At 43.5% G+C, this 24,125-nt stretch overlaps 1 protein-coding gene across 4 annotated transcripts in view; it reads right to left on the bottom strand.

Annotated features, from left to right (window-relative positions):
* Nucleotides 1–24,125, bottom strand: part of FBXW8 (F-box and WD repeat domain containing 8) — a 119,649-nt gene that overhangs the window by 25,850 nt on the left and 69,674 nt on the right. For all 4 annotated transcript variants that reach the window (XM_065904007.1, XM_065904006.1, XM_065904005.1 and 1 more), the window contains exons 6-7: nucleotides 19,301–19,497; nucleotides 16,163–16,369 (exon numbers count right to left, since the gene is read on the bottom strand). In XM_065904007.1, the coding sequence (XP_065760079.1) occupies nucleotides 16,163–16,369; nucleotides 19,301–19,497 (404 nt within the window). The remainder of the gene's footprint in view (nucleotides 1–16,162; nucleotides 16,370–19,300; nucleotides 19,498–24,125) is intronic.

Here is a 24,125-nt window from a genome sequence, read left to right as displayed (position 1 = left end):
CTGGGTATTGCTAGACTTTTTCTATACCCGTCTGTCTTGTCTGTTGCTCCCTCTCTGTGTGTATGTGTGTGTGTGTGTGTGTGTGTATAAAATTGTTCTTTTCTTCAATAGGATTATTGTTGTGACTTGTTTTTCCTACTAAATAACATGAGAGATTTTTCTTTATCAGTACCTAGTAATAAGTTGGTCTTTTTAAAGGTTGCATAGAATTTGTCATGGATATATAATTCCATATTGGTGGATATCTGGGTTGTTTCTAATTTTTTTAGACAAAGTAAATAACAGTTATCCTTAATTTGTAATTCTTTCTGCAGTCAGTCAACAAATGTCAATGACTCTTCTTCGTGCAGCAGGCACTGGAATGAACAGGGAGGGTGGATGACGTGCAGGAGCCTCAGCCGGCTGTCAGCTGAAACAATCCACCCCTTCACCAGCTAGTGTGCAGCCACCAGCTGTCCCGCTCCTCCATTTGTGGGACTCACCTCTCCGAGGGGACCCACCTTTCCACCATGCCCTAGCAGGTGGCGATGTCACAGTAGGGACAGCAGTACAGTCAGGATGGAGGTGGCAGCCACAGGCCCAGCATCAGGGAAACCTCAGGCAACACCCTGGTGCAGGCAAACCCTGCTCCTCCCAGGTGTGGCCCAGACCACCTAGTGTATCTAGCACTGGCTTTCCAACCAGACCCTGAAGGAAAGGGATGAGAAATGGCTCTGTTCCTGCAGTGGGGTGAGCTCAACGCAGGCCAACTGCACCCAGTAAGACCTGGATTTAGCTGCAAACATTTCTGACATCTGGGACTGCTATTCCCCTCATTATGAAACAGGAACCATTTGTGTACAGAAACAGTTGTGAAGAGATTATAGAGCCTTGCAGTCCCAGACTTGTGGTCATGCGCTAAGGACTGAGGAAAGGAACTCCATTTGTGCTTTTGTTTGTTTGCTTGTTTATAATAGCCAGGACATGGAAGCAACCTAGATGCCCATCAGCAGACGAATGGGTAAGGAAGCTGTGGTACGTATACACCATGGAATATTACTCAGCCGTTAAAAAGGATTCATTTGAATCATTTCTAATGAGATGGATGAAACTGGAGCCCATTTTACAGAGTGAAGTAAGCCAGAAAGATAAAGAACATTACAGCATACTAACACATATATATGGACTTTAGAAAAATGGTAACGATAACCCTATATGCAAAACAGAAAAAGAGACACAGATGTCCAGAACAGACTTTTGTTTTATTTTTTTTTCATTTATTTTTATTAGTTGGAGGCTAATTACTTTACAATATTGTAGTAGTTTTTGTCATATATTGACATGAATCAGCCATGGATTTACATGTATTCCCCATCCCGATCCCCCCTCCCACCTCCCTCTCCACCCGATTCCTCTGGGTCTTCCCAGTGCACCAGGCCTGAGCACTTGTCTCATGCATCCAGCCTGGGCTGGTGATCTGTTTCACCCTAGATAATATACATGTTTCGATGCTGTTCTCTAAGCTTACCCAAAACAGTAAGTCTTCCTCACACTACTCTGTCATCTGTCAAAGGCATGACACTAGCACCAATGTTGCCCTAAGCAGCAGGCTCATCTCCTCTGGACTCCTCTCAGCTGTGCCCAACTTTTTGCGACCCCATAGACTATAGCCCACCAGGTTCCTTGGTCCACGGGATTTCCCAGGCAAGAACACTGGAATGGGTTGCCGTTTCCTACCCCAGGGGAGCTTCTCAAGCCAGGGGTCGAACCTGCGTCTCCTACGCTGGCCGGTGGACTCTTCACCACTTGAACCACCTGGGAAGCCCTACCACGGTCTCGTACACAAGAAATACTCAAATAGGGCTTGTCTGCCTTTCCAAAGAGGTGAGGAGTGGTCAGAAAGCTTCCTTACAAGACTACAGCTTTTTAAAAAGTGTTGTGAAATAAAGATAGTTTCTCTGCCACCATCTTAAAAAGGGGACGCGACAGAGAGGAAAGGTGAGGAGATGCTGTGCTGGACTGCAGCAAAGTGAAAGACAAAAGTCACAGGGAGAAGATCTGATTGCCATTTGTGGAGATGACAAAGTCTACCTACTTTCTTTTCTGATCTTTAACAACTCACCTCCGTCACTACCATATATACTCTTCTGAGGGGGTAAAGTCATGACTAAGAAGCCAAATTCTTCAAAGTAGAGCCTCATGCTCTCCTCTCTTCCGTCCCAATCAAGCTTATCTTGAGTTCTCTGTGCGCCCTTAGCAGAGTTGAGCCCTTGTGTCAGTGCTGACGCCATCTACCGTCTATGCCGTCCACCCCATCCAGTGTCCCCAAGGTGCCATCTAGAACTGTGCATTTGCTTCCTCCAACTTTTCCCCAGACCTGTGGTTCTCAAACGCTGGAGGGCAAAAGGGTCACTGAGGAGACCGACTTTACAGACCAGCCGAGGCTCTGTTACAAAGCGCCAGGCCACATGCTGCAAACACTGTCCTGAACTGTAAGTTCCTTGGGGCATGCCGCAGTGACGAAGGACCCAGCAAGTGCCGGTTACCCTGTAAGTGTCTGCACATTAACTACACGATTATCAGGTAAACCCAGGGCTTAGCACGGTCTGCGTGTGTGCTCAGTTGCTCAGTTGTGTCCAACTCTTTGCGACTCCAAGGATTGTAGCCCACCAGGCTCCTCTGGCCATGCTGATTCTCCAGGCAAAAATACTGCAGCACGTTGCCATTTTCTCCTCCAGGGGATCTTCCCAGCTCAGGGATTGAACCCGTATTTTCTGCATTGGCAGGTGGATTCTTTATCATTGAGCCACCTGGGAAACTCTACCATGGTCTGGTACACAATAAATACCCAGATAGGCCTTGTTTGGCTTAACACATTCCCCCATTCCTGCATGTCTGATCTTGTTGCCAGCTTGCACAAAGGAACCACTTCACTGTGGTTAAAACAGAAGGTTCTATAGATCTCTCTCCACAATATCCAGATTCTAGAACTCCCACACTGTATCCAGGCCCCAGGTTCCACCTCTGACAACACAGCACACTAGAGTGTCTGGAAAACTATCCTGTTTCAAACACTGAGGATGGCTGGTTAAGATTCATTCTTCAAACGTTCTGTTTAACTACAAAATCTGAGAAATGCCAAGGAGCCAGAAACGAAGAGAGCACTACAAGCAGAAGGGGAGGCAGCATTCAGGTCAAAAGCTGCTCTGGGGAAATGTCTGCTGGGGTCAGGAGCCTGGAAAACGGGGGAAACGGGCACAGTCTCTAGCCAGAGCCAGGTGGAGCCAGCACTGCAGAGTCTGCCTAAAGCTGGGGCCCTTGGACAGCGATGTACACTTGGAAAAAAGTGAGCCAGGAGCAAAACTCTATCCACTGGTAAAGGCAGACTCCTGCAGGTTCAGCTCAGGATGGAAACTGGTTGCCCTTGGGCCTGCAACCCTCACACAGGCTGGGGGCTTGAAGTCATATGACCTGCAGGGCCAAAAGACCCCAGGGCTAGTAATTAAAGTATTTTCATCTCGGTAACATGGTTCCTGGTGGCTGGCAGAATACTGGCAGGAGGAAGACCCTCTCAACCCAGGTCCAGTAGGAGATCTACAACTCAAGATCAGCCAAGTATGAGTCCACAATTCTTAAAAATAAAAAAATTATTTTTCCTAGAGAAGGAAATGGCAACCCAGTCCAGTATTCTTGCATAGGAAATCAAGAACTGAAGAGCCTGGTGAACTACAGTCCATGGGGTTGTAAAGACTCAGATGCAACTGGGCACACACACACGTACATGGCAAAAGCACAACCTGAAATGTCTATTAAGATATGTGTTAAATCAACTGTACTTCAATTAAAAAAAAAAAAAAGAACAGGAAAGGAAAAAAATTTTTTTCCAAAGGCAGAAACAACTCTTTGTAAGTGAGAGATATAAACCAGAAGAATAAGGCTTCCAAGGACATCAGATATTTCATCAGATAAAGAAAAATATGCATGCTGGAAATGTTTACAGAAATAAAAGAAAGTGAGGGATCAAAGGGGCAAGTTTGATTAAGTGACTTTGAAAAGCAAAACAACTTTCTAGAAATTAAAAAAAAAAATCAATGGATGAGTTGAACAAGTAATTAAGAGTTCAAGAGAGAATTTGTGAACTGGAAGACAGATGAAGAAATTATTCAGGATGCCACAGAAAGAGAGGGAGATGGAAAAGATGAGTGGGTGGGGGAGGGCAGAGAAGGGAAAACAGTTTGGTCTAACACACATCTAACCTGAGTTCAAGACAGAATAGAGATAATGAGGGAGGGGAAATTTCAACAAGTCAATGGCTGAGAACTTTCTGCAACTGAGAGCAAAGAAGTGCCAGAAAATCCCTAACAGGGAGAACAAAACTAAATCCACACCTAGAAATAGTAGAGAGGAACCACAGAAAATTAAAGATAAGGAAAAAGCAGCCACAAGAAGAAAAAGAGTCCTAAGTGGGAATGGAAATTAAGCAACGTCTCAGTTAACATCAGTGAAAGTCAAAACCAATCATCTCTTCAAAGGTCCAAGAGAAAACACCTACACATCCTGGAATGACGAAGGACTGGTAAAACCACCTTTCAAGAAAGAGTATGAAATAAAGATGCTTTGGGGTAAAAACAGAAAGCGCACTTGTGGTCAAGAGAGCCTCAGTGAAGAATATACTTTTGAAAGGTGTAAAATCATTCCAGAAGAAAATGTCTGAAATGCCAAGAGGAGCAGTGAGCAAAGAATAAGGTAAATGTGCATGAAAGTCCATGAGTGTTGACTATATACCACCACAACAATGCTGACCTGGGGTTAAATAAATAGAACAAACTCCATCTAGTCATTATTATTATCCAAACAGTCAAGTGCCATGCATCAGGGCAATGTACCAGGAGCACAAAGATGCCAGGTGCATGGGGGACCTCCAGCAATGTGGTCTGGTGTCTTGGATACCTGTACTGTTGTGTTTGGCACACAGGATGGACTCGGTTTATCTTTGATGAAAGAATGAGTAAGTGCTGCACATTTACGCATGTGTTGATTATAGGCAAATGATACACCGGCCTTACATTAAAGATACGCGCCACACATACAAATGAACACATTAAACCAAACTGCTTTCCACCAACAGCAACATAGTTCGCTGGTTTGTAAGTGGGAGGTACAGTTTCATCTGATACAGATCTTAAAGTACAAGACTAGTAATGCTCACTTAAAAATACAAAAGAAAAAGACCTCTCAGTTTGGGGGCAGAATTTACTCATGTGAGCGACCCAGCTTGACCTCCTGACCTAACATAAATATGACCCACAGAAACGTGGTCAAAAATTTTACTACAAAAAATGCAGGGTCTGCTTATTGATGTTCACATACTAAGCTAAGTGAATCGCCTCTATAAATCCACAGATGAGCTAAGATTAAAAAAAAAAAAAAAACGATGAGAAAGACAGACAATTGGGCTGGGAGGGCAAGCCGGTGAGAAAAGAGTAAATCATACGCAAAAGAGCCAATAAAAAAATAAAAAAGCAGTTAATATACATGAATAATGGATGTCTGATTTAAAAGCAGTTTACTCTGATATGATGTAATTTTTGACAATCAGCCAGAGAGACTATTTTGTAAGTCCCTGCCAGAGATAAGTCAGCATGCGAGGCCTAGTAAGGCAGCATATCTGTGAACATGTGGAAAATGACTTTCACCACCATCCCAAAGGTGACACGCTGCTGGCAGACAAAAACTTGCTTCTCAGGTGCTTTCAGCAGCAGCAAACACAAGCTGCCAAGCTGAAGAAACGGACCCCTGACTCGAGCACAGATCCCTCGGCCGCAGCAGCCCCGAGACAATTTCTATGACATGCTTCTGGCACGGTCCACCCTCAAACGTGGCACAAAGGGAGCAGGAGCCTGGGCTGCTTTCATGTTTAAGTTTTAATTGGAGTGACAAGCCCACGAGGCCAAGATATCTCAGGGACGGGATGGTGCTGCTAAGCGGCGCCAGGCGCTGGGTAGGCAAGGCCTGCGTGTGCGCCCCACCACCACGCGCCAATGCACCTGCAACCCCCGCTGTTCCAGGACTGGACTCTGCTCGGGAAGGCACTGCCAATCGCACAGACCATGCCAAACGTGGGGCTTTGTGGTGTGGGCAGATGTCTACAAAGGGCCAGAGCGAGGCCAAATCGACACCTATTGTGACCTAAGCCTGAAAAGAACCCAGAGAGCAAGAGCACGCTCGGGCGACAACGCAGGCCAGCCTGTGATCCAATCTCTCCCCATCCCCCGTACATCCATAGATGCTGGAAATAATAAAGGAAGGCAGGTGTACTCTGTGGACTGAGCCGAGAACGGCTGTCTGCTCTGCTTCAGAAATCTCTGTAGACAGTCTATGTTCTTGTGCTAGAAGAAGGTGAAGAGCTCTAACTAGCAAAACAACAGGTCAATGGGGAACCTGAAATGAACAGGAGCATGTTCACTGTCAGAGCATTCAGTGCAATGAGGAGACTGTAATTGTTACGCGAGTGTGTAACTCAAAGCTGAAAATCCCCACATCCTTTCAGGCACCCAACAGGCCTCATCATAATGAAGAGCGTACGGGGACAGTTTCAGAGCACTTCACGTGTAACTAATCACAGCCCCCGTGGGAAAGAAGGTTGTCATTAAATCTGTGCTTGTGGAGGGAGGAAAACCTAGGCTGCAGACTACAAAACGAAGGCTTCAACATTCAAGATAACTTGGACATTACTTTTTAACTGGGAAGAGTGCAAGTGAGATGACGGTAGTGTAACAACACTTGTGAACCTGTAGATTCACACTGTATATGCAGGTCAGCACAGTTTCTGACTTCGGCATCAATTTTCGACTGGCCTGGCAACTCCCTGCTTGGCCCCCAAGTTGAGGCTAAACAAAGGCTTACAAGCAGGTAGACTGGCAGAATGTGGCTACAATCAGCTGATAAAGGAGCATGAAAAACAGCAGTGAACTTCTGGGGCCTTTGATGAAGGGCGCACAGTCCGCCCCAGCTCCCTTCACACCCTCAAGATCTGACAACCTTTCAACGACACTGTATGGTCCATGTCGGTGTCGGCACAAACGTGCTCAGCAGTGTCTTGCACATAAAGACAAATATTAGCTGTTAACAATCATCATGATAGTCTTTTCACACAAATCCTGTCAGAATATCATTCCGTTTGGTTCTCACAACCAGTAAAGGAAGACTAACATTACCATACACATTTTGTGCATAAAGAAACTGAGGCTTAAAGTAACTTAAATACGAATAACTGGCCCCAAATGACACAGGGAACAGCAGCAGCCCAGGACGCAGGAGGCAGAGCCCAGCTAGTCTCATTTCCAGGTCAGTGTGTGCCTGACCACATGGCACCATATGACAAGCCTTTTCCAGGCGACGGCAGAGCTGCTTCCTGCACGTGGCAGAGATGCCGGGCCTCACTGAGAACCTCCCGAGGCCCTTCATCTGGAATGTGCTCACATGTAGACTGAGCTGGGGTTTCCTTTGTCCATCTACAGAACCAGGTTTACCCTGTGAGTTAGTAACACACTGGGAGGATGGAGAGAGAGCAACTTTGTGTCCATTAGAAGAATGCATCTGCAACTCAATAATTGGTAAGTTAATTGTAAACCCACTAACAGTGCCTTATAGACTGAAGTGCTGGGAAAATTAATAAATCATAATCATCTACATACTGAATAAAAAGCAAAAGCCCTCCACTCTGTAATATTTTCGCGAGTCTAGTTTAAGCTGCCATGTGAACCTGAAAACAGTAAAGCCTCCTAAATATTCTGCAATTCAGACTCGCTCGGGCCATTTTCTGTGTACCCTCTTCTCCTGCCCTTGACCAACACCATCTGTCTCAACTGTCTGGACATACGTACATGGAAAGCCTGTGGCCTGTTGTACAGTGTTACTGTTCCTGTTGTAGGGTAAAGGCAAACATTTCTGACAGGCCCCCTTGATCTTCATTAACTAGAAAAACAAGCTGATTTCTAACCCTAACGGACCTTGCTGCTCCTCATCGGGCAGGAAGAAACCAAAGCCACATGTGCTTAGAAGTTGACATAAATGCACGATAACTCCAAGTTCACTCTCTCCCATGGCTGTGGAATGGTAAACCAGGATGAAAACTCCACGTAAATAATTAAGAAACCCATCAGAAAATTTAGGCCCTAAATAAAACTCTAAGCTTAATTCAAAAGACAAATGAGAAAAAAGGAAATGATCATCACATATGTCACTGTAATGATCTTGTAAATGTGCTCAGCGATTTGGGAATACAGATCAATGTTTTTTAGAAATCAGAAAATGGTAAGAATGTCACAGATAAACAAAACAATGCCAGCGTGAGTGAAGACAGAAGACACTTAAGACACAGTGCCAGTCCTCTCGGACAAGGCTCCACATCTCGAAGTGACCGTTCACAAGGTGACTCAGCACACGCGTTAACTTCCTGTGTTCGTCCTGCTCTACACGCATTCTCTCAGGACAGATCTTGGGAAAATGAATCCTGTAACGCACATGGACTGCTGTAACTGCAGACGTGGCTTCGGCTCAGTTCCCACACCCGCCCACCCCACCTGTGCTCCAGCCCACCAGGACCACCCCAGCGCCCGGAAACCCTCCTCCAGGCCTGGTGCCTCTGCACTGGCCCCCTTGCCCAGGCTGTCCTGATGAACTCTGACCCAAAGCTGGTGGGGGTGGGGAGGCGGAGGAGGAGTCTGAACAGGTCCTGAGCACCAGCCATAAGCACGTTGCCTGCTCTCTCCAGGTATTCTCCCGTTTCCAAATGGGAAGCCTGAGGCACATAAGCAACTTGCCTAACTCACAAAGATGTGAAAACTATTCATTTTTAACAATATACTAACAATTATGCCAATTACTGATATATTTTGATATTAAAACATGTACAAAATGCATATGAATGCTCAATCCTAATCTATGTATTCATCTATGCAATTTTCTATAATTACTCTGGAATCTAGCAAATACACTTTAAGGTCTCCTTATAACCTCATGTCCATCACAACATGGAGAAAACCATCTTTGTATTTGCCATGCTGCTGTTAAAACCCACAAGATGGTGAGCCCCGAGGCAGATGTCATGTTTTGAGACATCACTGTTTCCAGCACAATCAGAAATCCAGCATATAGTATGTGTTCAGTAAGCAGTGGTTAATGACAGCATCCTGAGCAACAGAAGTGGGACCTTTGGCAACATCACTAACAATCCAGAAAATGGGTCTCTGAGTGTTATTTTCTTAAACTTCTCCAAGCAGAAAGTAAATAAATATGAAAAATATTAAAGGTTTAAGGTGAAAGTAAAGAGGAAATGAGACATTTATTAACTTTGTGAACTTTAAATTTCAAATTAGTCATCCTGCTAGTAAAATACTGTTTTGAGTTCTCTTTTGGAATGGAAACTTGAACAAAAAGGAAGACATATTTCACATGCTGGTGTAGGTATGGAAAATGGAGCCAGGATCCATGAGCACTGCATTGGATACCAAAGGCTCTCCCAGACAGGTATCTCAACTTGTGATGTGGGCAATAACCAATCCAGAGTCTTTTCACGTCTGCGTATGGGGAATGATTATCCTAAGAGACGTTAGCAATTGTTTTCCAGTGTGATGTAAGCTGTGGAGGCAGCGCCAAGCCAGGGTCCTTGTCAAACACACCCAGCCTCCTGGATTACTTCACTCATGTCCCCTGATTAGGATGCATGCCACGTGCTGCTTAATACAACCTGCTGCCGAATGCCAAGCACATCAGAACTAAATTAGGAAATATGTCCAAATACAAAGAATGATGCGAAGAGCTATAAGTGGGTCTCTCTCTTCCTTGATGAGGTATGAGACTCAGCATCAACACAATGCTCTTAAATAAGGCAATCCTATCTCCTAATCCTCCACCTCAGCGAGCAAAATTTAATTCAGGTAGCAAAAGAATGAAAAAAGATGATATGGCATCATAAAAACGTTTTCATGGATGGAAGTATTTTTGACAGGTTCAGGAAATATGAGACATAAAAACAAATTTTAAGGGGCTGTTTGGGCACAGAGGGCTGCATTAATGTAGCTGACACCAATCTCTGCCCTGCAACATGAAGAAGAGATGAGAACAGAAGAAATGCTATTACACTTGTTTTCTTTTACAATCATATGCCACCTAGCAATGGCTACCTTTAAGACCTTTTATGCCACTGGTGTGTGACAACCAAAGAATGCAATGTCCAAACTTAGAGTCCATTTTCATCTACAAGTAAAAGGACCTTCAAGCAGATCACCACACATGTCCCTTGTCCAGCAAGACACAGGAATTGAAGAAAAAGTACCAAACAAGTTCCTGCCAGGAATAAGCATGGTCTTTAGGAGGTCCTGTCAGAGATTGCGTGCTCAGTCGTGTCCAACTGTTTGCAACCCCATGGACTGTAGTCCACCAGGCTCCTCTGTCCATGGAATTCTCCAGGCAAGAATACTGGAGTGGGTTGCCATGCCCTCCTCCACCAGGGGATCTTCCCAACCCAGGGATGGAACCCGCATCTCCTACATTGGCAAGTGGATTCTTCACCACTGAGTTTCCTGGGCAGCACTCTGATTAGAGTAGGTGGCCCCAGTCTCCCGGATCTGATGACTGATGACCTGAGCTGGAGCTGATGTAACAATAAAAGAAATAAAGTGCACGGTAAATGTAATGCACATGAATCCTCCCAAAATCAACCCTCCCACCCCAGTCCATAGAAAAACTCTTCCGCAAAACCAGTCCCTGGTGCCAAAAAGTCTGAGAACCACTGTGCTAGAGAAGTATCAGGAGAGCAAGGGATTCCTCAACCCATCTCAGAAGCCCTCAGCTCCCCAGCAGACCCCTAGGATGGATCAGCTCGACACAACTCCACAGATGAAGGAAAAAGTTTAAACCACCTAACCGCCTGAACACTCAAGGAACGTGGGTGCTGGACAGAAACCGAGAAGTCACATGTCCAGCCCTCCTCATTTTACAGAACAGAGGCAGGTGAGTCTACAGTCTTTAAAGAACCATGAGCTTCTCCCATGTGGCAGCCAACAAGCAGAGAAAGAGCACCCAGCAGTGTGTGTTACAGTTCCTTCCGCCCTAATGGTGGTCTGACAGGGCTGTCGGGCCCACTGCACTGATTCCAGGTGAAGCCTGTGATTCCAGATGAGGTCATTCATCATCAAAGCAGAGTGCCACAGAATAATTTAAAGGAGAGTCAGGACCAGACAGAGCCCTGTTTATTCCCTCTGGCCTCATTCTGTTTGTGACCTTTTTGCAAAGCCTGTTGAGAGGAAAGATACTAAGAAACAGCGAGGAGAATGGGATGCACTGCCATCCACCACTTTCCAAGGAATGCCTTCTACAGAGGGCAACAGTTATCAAATGATGAAGGCTCAGACCCTTCTGACCCAGCAAGTCTTTACTTTGAGGGACTAATCCTACAAATACGTTCACATGGACCAAATGTTGTTCACAATAGCAAAAGACTGGGAACAAGCTAACATCCATCAACAGGGAGTAACGTAGTCTAATTACTTTAGGGACAACTACAAAGTGCAATATCATTGAATCACACACACACACACACACACACAAACTACCATTAAGTTCTTTATTATGTTATAAGAAATGATGAAATGGATCTCCAAGACATTTTGTTGCAAGAAAAGGCAAGATGCAGGACAAAAATAGTGTGTTTTACCATTTATATTTTTTAGAAAGAAGGGACAGAGGACATGTATGAATAATTTGCTTACAGATGCATAAAATGTCTCTGAAGGGATGCACAAGACACTGTCTTAGCTCCAGGAAGAGAACCTGGGTTGCAGGTCAAAAGGAGTGGGAGGAGTCATCCCACCGCACACCCACCCTTTCGCATCTTTTGATTTCTGAATCAGGTAAATGCATTACCGAGTCAAAAAACACTTTTTTTTTCCAAGGGTGTTTAAAGATCTGCTCTTTTAAGAAAGAATGAAAATAGATAATAGCCATTTTTCCATGACTTTACCTGGCCAAAGAAAAAGGTGGTAAACCCAGGCATGGCCTCTAATTCTGGCCTCTGAAATCCAGAAATCTGAGGATCCCTGTGCCACGGGCAAACCAAGATGTAGCTGACCATTAACGTTTTCTCTGGTCTTTCCTACAAGAGCTGGACATGGCTGAGCCAGCTGTAATCACATGCGTTTCCTCAAATAAATCAAACTCTCCTAAGTCACTTGGCTTCATTTCCTTAGAAAACTATGTTTATTAGCTTAAAACATAAGTACCAGACTACTGAGGCCTGTGCACAATGCTGTTTTAATTTTAAAATGCTGAAACACGACTGGTGTCCTGTAACTTTCTGTGGTGAGTATGTGGCAGGTTGGCTAGCAGGCATGTGAATGGATGAGTCTGAACCATTATTACTATGCTCAGACAGCTGTGGTATCTAAAGAATGCTAATGTGATTATCAGATGGTACAAGGATATTCTCCAAGTAAACAAAAATAGCACTACTGGAATTCTCCTACAGGTTAGGGAAACTTCAGTTCCCGCCAAAAAATCGACAACATTTGGACTTCACAGCTGCATTTATCACAGTCAATAGTGGGCTCTAGCTGACCCCCAGTTCTGTATCTGGTACAAACAAAGATACACCAAACTCTGTTCCCAAAAAGCCTTCATCTGAATCCTGGACATATGGCCAGAGGCAGCCACAAATTCCCACATGGACGCAGCTCCAGGCTCACTCTGCTGCTAACAGTCTCACATGAACCTGATAAAAAGTGCTGTTCACGTGCTGCCAGGCTGGCAACCAACAGGACCAAAGTGTGGAACTCACAAGCCGGGTGACTAGGAGGCCACACTAAAGACTTTGAGAATTACAACAGCGCATCATGCAGTGGCAGGATGCTACTGAAACCTCACAGAGCCACTGTGTAATGGCTTAATTCACACGGCAATGCTGATTTTTCTGAGGAAGCAGAAAACCCATTGAGCATAATCAGATGGAAAGTTCCACCTCTGCAAAAATAAGGAAAACTTCACAGCAAAGGCTTGGCTTCCCTCACGTTCGAGTGGGTGGCATTCATGTTGGAGAAACATCTTAACGCAGAGTTCTCACCAGCGCTACTAACAACAACAACCCACCCACCCACCCAAGTGTATGAATGTTTGCTGGTGTACTCATAAAACCTCTGGATAACTAAATGCCATTGCCAGATTTCAGACAGGAGCTTAAACACATTCTTGTAGCAAATTTACTTCCACTCTTAAAACACCAATGAAAAACACCCACTAACAAGTGACAGACATTATTTTCTTTGCTCCAAAATGACTGCGGATGATGACTGCAGCCATGAAATTTAAAGATGCTTGTTCCTTAGAAGAAAAGCTATGACAAACCTAGACAGCCTATTAAAAAGGAGAGACATCACTTTGCCGACAAAGGTCCATCTAGTCAAAGCTGTGGTTTTTCCAGGAGTCATGAATGGATGTGAGAGTTGGATCATAGATAAGACTGAGCACCAAAAACTGATGCTTTTGAACTGTGGTGCTACAAAAGACTCCTGAGAGCCCCTTGGACTGCAAGGAGATCAAGGCAGTCATTCCTAAAGAAAATCAACCCTGAATATTCATTGGAAGGACTGATGCTGAAGCTCCAATACTTCGGGCACCTAATGGGAAAAGCCGACTCACTGGACAAGACACTGATGCTGGGAAAAACAGGGCAAGCGAAGGGGATGGCCAAGGATGAGATGGTTGGATGGCATCACTGACTCAATGGACATGAGTCTGAGTAAGGTCCAGGAGACAGTGAAGGACAGGGAAGCCTGGGGTTCTGCAGTCCATGGGGTTGCAAAAAGTCAGACACGTCTTGGTAAGTGAACAACAAGTTGTTAGAGGGAATAGGAACTTCTTTAAATGAATTTTAATCAAATTAACACACAAATCAGCTAATTCTCATAATTAATGCTTTTCAATTGGGTTGGAAAAAATTTGAGAGCCATCCAAAAAAGTGCCTACTTAGACCAATATCTAAAGGATGCTCCAAGTCTAATTTTGTGCTGAGCTATCTCTTTAACTGGGGGCTTGGCTTCCCAGGTGGCACAGTGGTAAAGAATCTGCCTGCCAATGCAGGAGACACAGGTTCATTCCCTGGGTTGGGAAGATCCCCTGAAGGAGGAAATGGCAACCCACTCCAATATTCTTGCCTGAAAAATTCCATGGGCAGAGAAGCCTGACAGGCTATGGTCCATGGGGTCACAAAGAGTTGGACATGACTGAGCAACTGAGCACACACGCATCCCTTTAACTGGTTTCTCAAATACATCCACTACGACTGTATCACTATAGAAAGAGATCCACTCAGATAAGACAAAGAGAAATAGGACCTGTCAGCTGAAAAATTTATTAAAACTATGAAAGATTTAAACCAGGTTAGTATTAATTCAGCTATCACCTCACTACACTGAGAACTTGAGAAATAATTGAGATAATCGAAACCTGAAAGCATGATGGATGAAAAATTAAGAAGCAAATAGTCTCTCTTCTTTCAACAAATCAGCTTGCCAGGGATGGGAAAAGAGTGTTTTCAAAGGCTGACAAAGGAAACTGCCTTAGGAAACCAACTGCTATCCCTTTTCCCCCACTTTCCAGGAAGACAAAACACAGGAATTATATATCATCACAGACTTTCCAGCTAAGATACGCTGAACAGGCTCCAGCAAAGCAGGCCAGCTTGAGCACAAAGGGATCCCTTCTTACAGTGAGATGACAATGAGTCTCATGTATTTTCAACCACTTTATCTGTCTTCCTGGTTGAAGAACATATAACAGGAATCCAAGTCGCAAAACCAGTGAATGCTTAAGAGAAGTGAGATGTGACCTCCCAAGAGACTACAAAGGAGAGACAAAATGTACAAACCACAACCAGAGGCTCGGCTCAGACCATGAGTGTGAGAAAGAATAGGAAGCACTAGGAGGCTGTTACGCCAGGCACTATGGGTAAAGTTTTACACACGTGTTTCTTTAACCCTAGAATTCTATGACGGACTGTGATGGACTCCTTTCTACAAATGAGGAAACTGAGGCACAATGCAGGCTAAGCCAACTGTTTAAGGTCACAGTGGGGAGCGGGCGGCAGGGCTGCAAGTGGAACACAGATGGCCTGCAACCAGTCTGGCTCTCTCCCAGTTCACAACACTGCTACATGGGAAGGGCTCTTTCTACAGGAAAAGGACGATGTCAGAGGAGCTGCTGGCTCAGGGAAGTTCCGTCCCAGGGATTATACCCACTGCCAGCAGGGTCAGGAGCTAGCAAACTGGAGGAAAATCAAAACAACGCAAACCTTTATCCATAACTCTCTCCGCTGATCCTACTGGAAGAAGAGAGTTCTGTAAGTCAGTTTTAAGACTAAGTACTTGGCCTAGAGTCAGGAATAGTAAAATACTAAGTAGTGCTAAAATCGAGTCATCATGCAAAGAATTTCAATTAAAAATCTGTCTCCTTGTATCTGGCTCAAAGAGTATCAAGAGGCGCTTTACACACTGCGGAAAAGGATGTAAATTTTGATGCAACCTCATCAGAAGGCACTTTGGCAATGTCCATCAACCTTCTGACCAAGCAGCATAAATGCTAGGAATTTATCCCAGAGATTCACAAGCTGCAGTGTGCCCTGGAGCACCGTCTGTAACAGTCCACAGAGAGGGACAGCAACGCCAGTGCCCACCGATGAGGAGCCTGGTGAAGCAGGCTGCGTGGCAGGCAGTGCTGGGACCCCAGGGAGAGGGCGCTGACAAGGAATGCTCTCCAGGGTACACTACTGAACAAAACCCGGGGCACAGACAGTATGTACACTATGACCTCGTTTCAAAGACTTGCTCTTCTAGTGTATAAATGTACCCATCTATGCATTAAAATTTTCTAGATGGATACCTAAAAACTGTTAATAGTTTCTCCTATGGCGTAGGGCTGGGAGAAGGGAAGAGAAAGGAAACTACTTACCACTTTGTATCATTTTGAGCTACTTGAAATCTTTTTTAACCAGGCTGACTATATATATCAATGTATACTGCCTGAACACATCTTTTAAAAATATATCAGAGAGATTTAATTTTCAAATTGCCTCTTAAAAAATAAAACTCATGTTTTTTTTGTTAAATCATACATCTTGCTATTTTTGTACCTTGTTTCCTTCGTATACCCATCCCAGACTCTTCACACCAAAAGCAGCCTGGTTGGCGGAGACATCCAGACACGTGACTGGCTGCCCGTAGACGTAATGGAGGGTTCTGGCGGAGTCTTCAGCTTTTAGCAGGTATACCAGATCTCCAGCGGTGGCCACTGCCACAGGGTACCTTTCAGTGTCTGGAACTATTTCAAGGTAGTCAACCTATTAAAGGATAAGGGTTATTTAGTCCTTCAGGTTTCACCTACAATTCGTCCTGGTCAAAAATACACAATTCCTCCTGCATGTCAATGAGAAGACCAGTAACCCAACAGAAAAAGACAGGTCAAGGGCCAGTTCACAGAAAGTGAAACACAGTTCCTACACAAATGAAATAATGCTCATCATAAAAGAAACACAGCATACTCCTAATAGGAGAAATGCAAACTGAAAATTCACCAAGATACCATTTTCACTTGTTGTGTTAGTAAAGATCAATTAGTCTACAAAGACACTGGGCTGGAAGTGGAGTGGCAGACAACCACATTTTTGGATCCCACTTATGGTTGGTGGGATATAGTCTGGCCCAACTTCTATGGAGGGAAATCCTGGAACATTTTAATGCAAGCAAGTGTGCATGTGCTCTGATGCAGCACATTTGATGATCCAGGAATCTATTTAAACATAAACTCATATTTATGCAAAACAACTGTGTACAAGGTTATTTGCTGCAGCCCTACTTGGAAACAGCTAAGAACCAGAAAACCCAGAACATGCCTTACTAAGGGAATTAAACAACTTACAGTACACCGATGTACTGGAATACCATGCAGTCATAGAAAAAAGCACAGACATTCTTTATAAACTCTTACAAATGGATCACTTCTGAGACACACTTGGGAGGGAAAAAGCAAGGAAGCAAGGTAAGAGGACTTTACAGGGGGCCAAGGTGTGTAAAAGTGGCAGAGGAAGCCTGTGACACATTTGGTTTGTACGTGCGTAAATCTAACAGTGGCCGCCTTCAGGGAGGGAAATGAGCTGTGGGACAGAGCAGAAGGGAGATTCTCACTGTAAACCTTATTGCGTCTTTTAAATTCTGAACCATGAGGCTACAATAACTATTCAAAAACCAAAGTTAGTTCTTATTTCTTCATAAGAAACTGAACAAATGACAAAATTCACTCAGTTCCAAATTAGCCAAAACTGCATTTTCACGTTTGGGCAAATACCACAAATGTGTTGCCGGAAGTGTCTGAGTTACCTGCTTTCTCCCGGTTTCAACCTCATCCAGGGTAGGAAGGCCACAGGGAGCGTGCGGACGCCACACAGTCCTGCCGGTTGCACTATTGCTACCACCTTCTCTAATCGACACGCACAGGAGGGGCCCCCTTTAAGAATAACTTGCTTTTCTAGATTCATAAGGGCATGCTTGCCCCAGGGCCACTTACATCGGGTTTCACCTCCCTGGATAAATTCTGAGAGGACAAAAGCAGAAGGTGAGCGACCTCTGTAATTATGAAAATCCACAGTCCCTGACAAGAAGCCAAGCGAGTTCAAAGGCCTGAATCCTGAGACCTGTCCAGAAGCGCTCGAGAGCGTAAACATCTGGGTGACTCTGCTAATCCTCAGGCCTGACAATGTGAGTGGCGGCCCACATCCCCAGCCCCGGGGCCATCACCAAGGACAGCTGTTCTGGGCCGGCACTACAGACCCGGGAACACTGCCACTGTGACTCAGGGAGCCTATCTGAGGAAGACAAAGATGGCCCAGCCACCAGCCCGGAGGTGCCTTTTCCAGGGATGGCCCTCATCCAGGATGAGAAACAATGAACGGTGTTATGACACATGCCTCCAGCAATGGCTGCTTGAGTCCTCTGTCCCCCATCCTAAATGTCACTTCTTGCTTTCCTAAAATCAACATCCTCAGTCTAGCTGTTAAATTTCACCTTCATGTTGGATTTCTGACAGACCAAGAGCTCAGACTGACTGTGACTGTGCCATTTGCTGGCAACTGGACACGACTTCACAAAGCTTCTGGTTGGTGCCAGCATGCCACCTGATTGCCAAGGCTGGATTTGCACTTTCTGGAGGGACTCACATCTTAAGTAATTGTCTGAGTTCATATAATCATTGTTAATCTACAGAGTTCTTTAGGCAGAGGCCAAACAATAGGCACTATGTGGTTTTGAGAAGAAATGGAAATATGGCACTTTTGCATTTCTCTAATAAAATCCCAAGAGGAGAATACAGCACCAGGCATTTTGGGGAATGCTACCCCCAAACCAGAGAGGCTTGTCGTTAAAGGGACAAGCGGCTTAGAGAGGTAAAGTGGTGATACCATGGCTTTTTAGTTATTCGTGTCTAATAAGATTTCCACTGGGAGCAAAAGGAAAAGGAATAGGATTTGTTCCAGGTCAGGCCGTCAATTTATTATTCAGTGTTGGCTTTTCTGTTCACTCTCCTACAAGTGCCAAAATCAAGTTTGCTTTAAACCAAACCCAAATTTAACATAAACAGGTTCCAGCTCTTCCTTCTTACCATCACATCATCTCCCACCATACAAAAGTAGAGGCTTGGGCACAAATGAACTCAGAAACGGGCTCCATGTAATGAATTTCTAAGGCGAGCTCAGTTTCACACACGGTGTCGAGGAACACCGTGATCAACACTGATCAACACTGACTAAACCTATTCTCATTCAAGAATTACTCCCTGATGCCAAATGAGAAAACCTTCAGATGGAAAAAGTATAGGAGGGAAACCTTCTTTCCCACATGGCCCAGGATATACCACTGTGCTCATTTTCACCCATGTATCAGGCCAGATCCTGGTCTCAGATTCCCAGGGTGAATGTCCTGTTAATGTGAAGGAGGCTGAGGATGCCAGCGATGAGAAACTGCAGCCCCCAAAGTCAGTCCTGGGGTCGAAATCACAACTTCTTATCTAGGGCAACAGCCAATTCACCACTCGAAGTCTCTACTGACTTCTTGGTAAATGGAGGAAACAAAACTTCCTATTTCACAAAGCTCTTGTGAGATTTATGGAGAAAGAGCCACAGGAAGCCCTGAGTGGATGGGCGCTGTCAATATCATTTTTGTTTATATCAGACCCAGAGATTCTAAGAATGAAAAACAGAACAATCAGACTAAAAGCTCACCAGTTTCTGAACTTCAAATTCTGCAGCTATTTGCAAATTTCCCTCCTCATTGGGGCATAACATTACGACATCAAAAGCAGAAGCTGTGGCAATTGTTGCATCTTCCTGGCTGAGGGCTAGTGCTTGTATTCTTGCATCATGCTCAAAACGATGAATAGGATACTTTCCAGTCCTTAGATTCCAAATATTAAGAAATCCTATGTAGAAAAAAATAATTGAGGAATCAAATTCAGTTAGTATGCACAATTATAAAATAATCATGTAACATAAAGAAAATAAAAAGATAAATAATAACTTGGTAAAAAATACTTGCATCACACATAACAACGGGTCAATTTCCTTAATATACAAAGAGTTTATATGATTCAATAAGGAAAAAAAGCAACTGAAAAGTAAGCAAAGGATATAAGCATGTTATGCTGTTCACAGGAAAATAAATACAACTGACATATAGCATTTTAAAAAATATAAAAATTCACTCACAATTAGAAAAACACAAATTAAAACTATAACAGGATATTATTTTTCATCAGTTAAATTGACAAAAAAATTTAAAAAAACATTTTGTTGCTGAGGATATGGGGAAACAAGCTTTTGTTAAACTGCTGTTAGGAATGCAAACTATTTCAGCTAAGTCTGGAGGCAATTTTATAATATGTACCAAATTACAAATGTAGGTAGGATAGTCACTACAACATTTTTAACCATGTCAAAAGATTGGAAGCTATGTAAATGTTTACCAATAAAGAAATTCTTAAATAAGAATTTAAGAATTTAAATACCTCCATAGTTTGTACCTCCATTGTTTGGAGTTTAAACAAGCAATCAAGAGAGTCAGTCTTATATATATGAGCTATATGAAATGATCAACAAAATATACTGTTAAATGAAAAAAGTAAAGTACAAAATACTGGTACAGCACACTATGTTACGTGTTTTAAAACTGTACATACACACACACACAAAGTATACTTGGATTATCCCGGAAGGACACACAAAAAATTTAACAATGACTGACCTCTAAGGAAAGAAACCAGGGGAAAGAGACAAGAGTAAAAAAGAATTTTTTTTTTTTGTAAAAAAAAATTTACTGTACATCTCCTTGTATATAAAAAATTTTCTCCAAAACTATCTTTGCCAAAAAGATAAACTTTTAAAAAACGGTTTTATGAGAGATCTAAGAATTGTTTTTAGTTGCTAGGTCATGTCCAACTCTTTCGTGACCCTATAGACTATAGTCCACTAGGCTCCTCTGTCCATGGGATTCTCCAGGTTAGAACACCAGAGTGGGTTGGCCATATCCTTCTCCAGGGGATCTTCCCCACCCAAAGACTGAACTCATGTCTCCTGCATTGGCAGGCAGATTCTTTACTACTGAGCTACCAGGGAACCCCTCTAAGAAGAATAGGAGGACATAATTGCTGAATAGTTTTAACATATGGAGTTCTTATTTTATTTGTCCTTTTGCACAACAAATACTTTTTTTCTAGTTTTGTTAAAATATAATTGACACATAACATTATGTAAGCTTAAGGTGTATCTCAGAATGATTTGATATACTGTGAAATGATTACCACGATAAGTTAACATCACCTCACATAGTTGCAAATATCCTTTTCCTTATAATGAGAACTTTTAAAATCTATTCTCACAGTAACTTTCAAATATACAACATGGTATTATTAACTATGGGCTTCCCTGGGGGCTCAGTGGTAAAGAATCTGCCTGCCACTGCAGGAAACACAGGTTCGACCAATGGGTTGGGAAGATCCCCTGGAGAAACAAACAGCAATCCACTCCAGTATCTTTGCCTGGAATATTCCATGAACAGAGGAGCCTGGTGGGCTACAGTCCACGGGGTCACCAAACAGTTGGACACAACTGAGCAACTAAACGATTTCTTCTCTACTGCCCACCCATATACCCAGTCCTGTTTATTACAACTTCCTATTATCTAAAGCAGAGAAAGCTTTCGATTTCCATCTTTCTGCAATCCCTCCTTCCATTTTTCTTTGCCTTGTACTTTGTCTTTTACACGTCAGCCAAACTGGAAAACTCAGTAGCGGCCACAGGACTGGAAAAGGTCAGTTATCATTCCAATCCCAAAGAAAGGTAATGCCAATGAATGTTCAAACTACTGTACAATTATGCTCATTTCACATGCTAGCCAAGTAACACTCAAAATCCATCACGCTAGGCTTCAGCAGTACATGAACTGAGAACTTCCAGATGGACAAGCTGGATCTAAAAAAGGCAGAGGAACCAGAGATCAAATTGCCAACATCTGTTGGATCATAGAGAAAGCAAGGGAATTCCTGAAAAACATCTTCTACTGCTTCTGTTTCACTGACTACGCTAAAGCCTTTGACTGTGTGGATCACAACAAACTGTGGAAAATTCTTAAAGAGATAGGAATAGACCACATTACTTGCCTCCTGAGAAACCTGTATGCATGTAAAGAATCAACAGTTAGACATGGAACAACAAACTGGTTCAAAATTGGGAAAGGTACATCAAGGCTGTATATTGTTATCCTGCTTACTTACCTTATATGCAGGGCACATGTGAAATGCTGAGCTGGATAAATCACAGGCTGGAATCAAGATTGCTGGGAAGAATATCAACAACCCCAGATATTCAGATGATACCACTCTAATGGCAGAAAGCAAAGAGGAACTAAAGAGCCTCTTGATGAGGGTGAAAAAGGAGAGTGAAAAAGGTGGCTTCAAACTCAACACTCAAAAAACTAAGATTGTGGCATCTGGTCCCATCACATCATGGCAAATAGAAGGGGAAAAAGTAGAAACAATGACATATTTTATTTTCTTGGAATCCAAAATCACTGTGAATGGTGACTGCAGCCACAAAATTAAAAGACACTTGCTCCTTGGATGAAAAGCTATGATAAACCCAGACAGGCTATTAAAAAGCAGAGACATCACTTTGCCAACAAAGGTCCATCTAGTCAAAGCTATAGTTTTTTTCAGGAGTCATGTACAGATGTGAGGGTTGGACCATAAAGAAGGCTGAGTGCCAAAGAACTGATGTTCAAATTGAGGTGCTGGAGAAGACTCTTAAGAGTTCCTTGGACTGCAAGGAGATCAAACCAGTCAATTCTAAAGGAAAACAACCCTGAATATTCATTGGAAGGACTGATGCTGAAGCTGAAGCTCTAGTACTTTGGCGACCCGATGCAAAGGGCCACCTCATTGGAAAAGACTCCGATGCTGGGAAAGATTGAAGGCAAAAGGAGAAGAGGTCGGCAGAGGATGAGATAGTTCTATAGATAGCATCACTAACTCAATGGACATGATTCTGAGCGAACTCTGGGAAATGGCGAAAGACAGGGAAGCCTGGCGTGCTGCAGTCCAAAAGAGTCAGAAAGACTGAGTGACTGAACAACGACAATTTTGTCTTTACACAGTAAATGCGTTGAGCGTAGGATCTTACTATAGGGTAACATTCAGCACTAAATAAATACAGCGAGTCAGAAGAAAATAATACATTTGGGTTGCTCTGCAAGCCTTTCAAACTGTCAGTAGGCTAAGGAGGTGACTGCAAACAAAAGCAGAGCTTTCTTCAAGTTAAACGCTGCTTCAGACGTAAAACAGTGCACTCTTCTAAGAATTATGATAAACTTGTTGGTAAGTGGACCGAGAAAGGCTCCACAACACATTCCTCTGGCAAATATTTTGGCAAATTCTTTCCATTCAGACTCAGAAAAAGGGCTCTACATGTTAAATGGGAGACAGGCACGTTCCAGGACGTGCCTCTTCCCAACAAGCCTGCATTACATCTGTTTGCCGACCACACAGTAAAGCAGTAAAGCATGAAGCCTGCGAGTGTTCACACGCTCACCTGTCTCCTCTCCCACAGTGCTTACTTCCATCTCGGGAAGAACATCATCATCTTCATTTAACAAAAGAGAAGAAACAGAAGCTCTGAGTGGCTCAACAACTGGTCCAAAGCCACTTGGTAAGCGATGAGGCTGGGCTGGAAGTCAGCTAGAAAGTGCAGGGTGAGCGGCTGCATTTACAAGTGCATAAAATAACTATGAGCTCGATGAGTAATCGACATAAACTCAACCTGTGTTCTGCCAAGTGTGGAAGTTACTCAACCACAGTTCACTCGAAGCACACATGGAATTTATCTATAAACACATTTTTCATTATTAATCAAGTATTGGTTTTGTTGGCATCATTTCCCCAATAGAACTGTATGCAATAAAATACCCTTCACCGCAAGACTGCAGAGCTGTTCTAAGAAGGGTCTTCCTAGAAAATATATTCCAGGTGCCATCCATTTAATGGTCACATCCTTCTCTTTTGAATGTCTGTGGTATTGTGGTCTTTGTCAATTTTCTCCAACTATGAAGTGTGTAACTCAGCCAGACCCTCACCTGTCATCAGTGCCAGTATTGTTCACACAGTCCCCAACTTCACTTTAAGGTGTGTTAACATTTAGGGCTGCACTGTTCTCTTGATGAAGTGACCTTCTGTCATATGAAATGTCTTTCTGTTACGTTCTTCCCTCTGAAATCTACTTTGATATTGACAGAATCACTCCAACCTTGGAGTGGTGTTAGCATGCTATGTGTTTTTCTGTCCTTTCACTTTGCCTTGCGTCTATCTAAAGTGGGTCTACTTGTAGATGCCGTGCAGTTGGTCTTGCTTTTAACAGGTATGTAGACTACTAATCTTTAACGTGACTACTGGTAAGGGTGGGTTTAATCTACCATCTTGTCTTGTTTTCTATTTGTCCCATGTGTTCTCTGTTCCCTTTCCCCTCTTTTTCTACCTTCTTTTGGAATGAGTGTTTGGGTTAA

The sequence above is a fragment of the Muntiacus reevesi genome, chromosome 13 (genome assembly GCF_963930625.1).
Source record: "Muntiacus reevesi chromosome 13, mMunRee1.1, whole genome shotgun sequence".
NCBI lineage: Eukaryota > Metazoa > Chordata > Mammalia > Artiodactyla > Cervidae > Muntiacus > Muntiacus reevesi.
The sequence above is the reverse complement of the archived record's forward strand: the minus strand, read 5'-3'. Positions and strand labels throughout refer to the sequence as shown.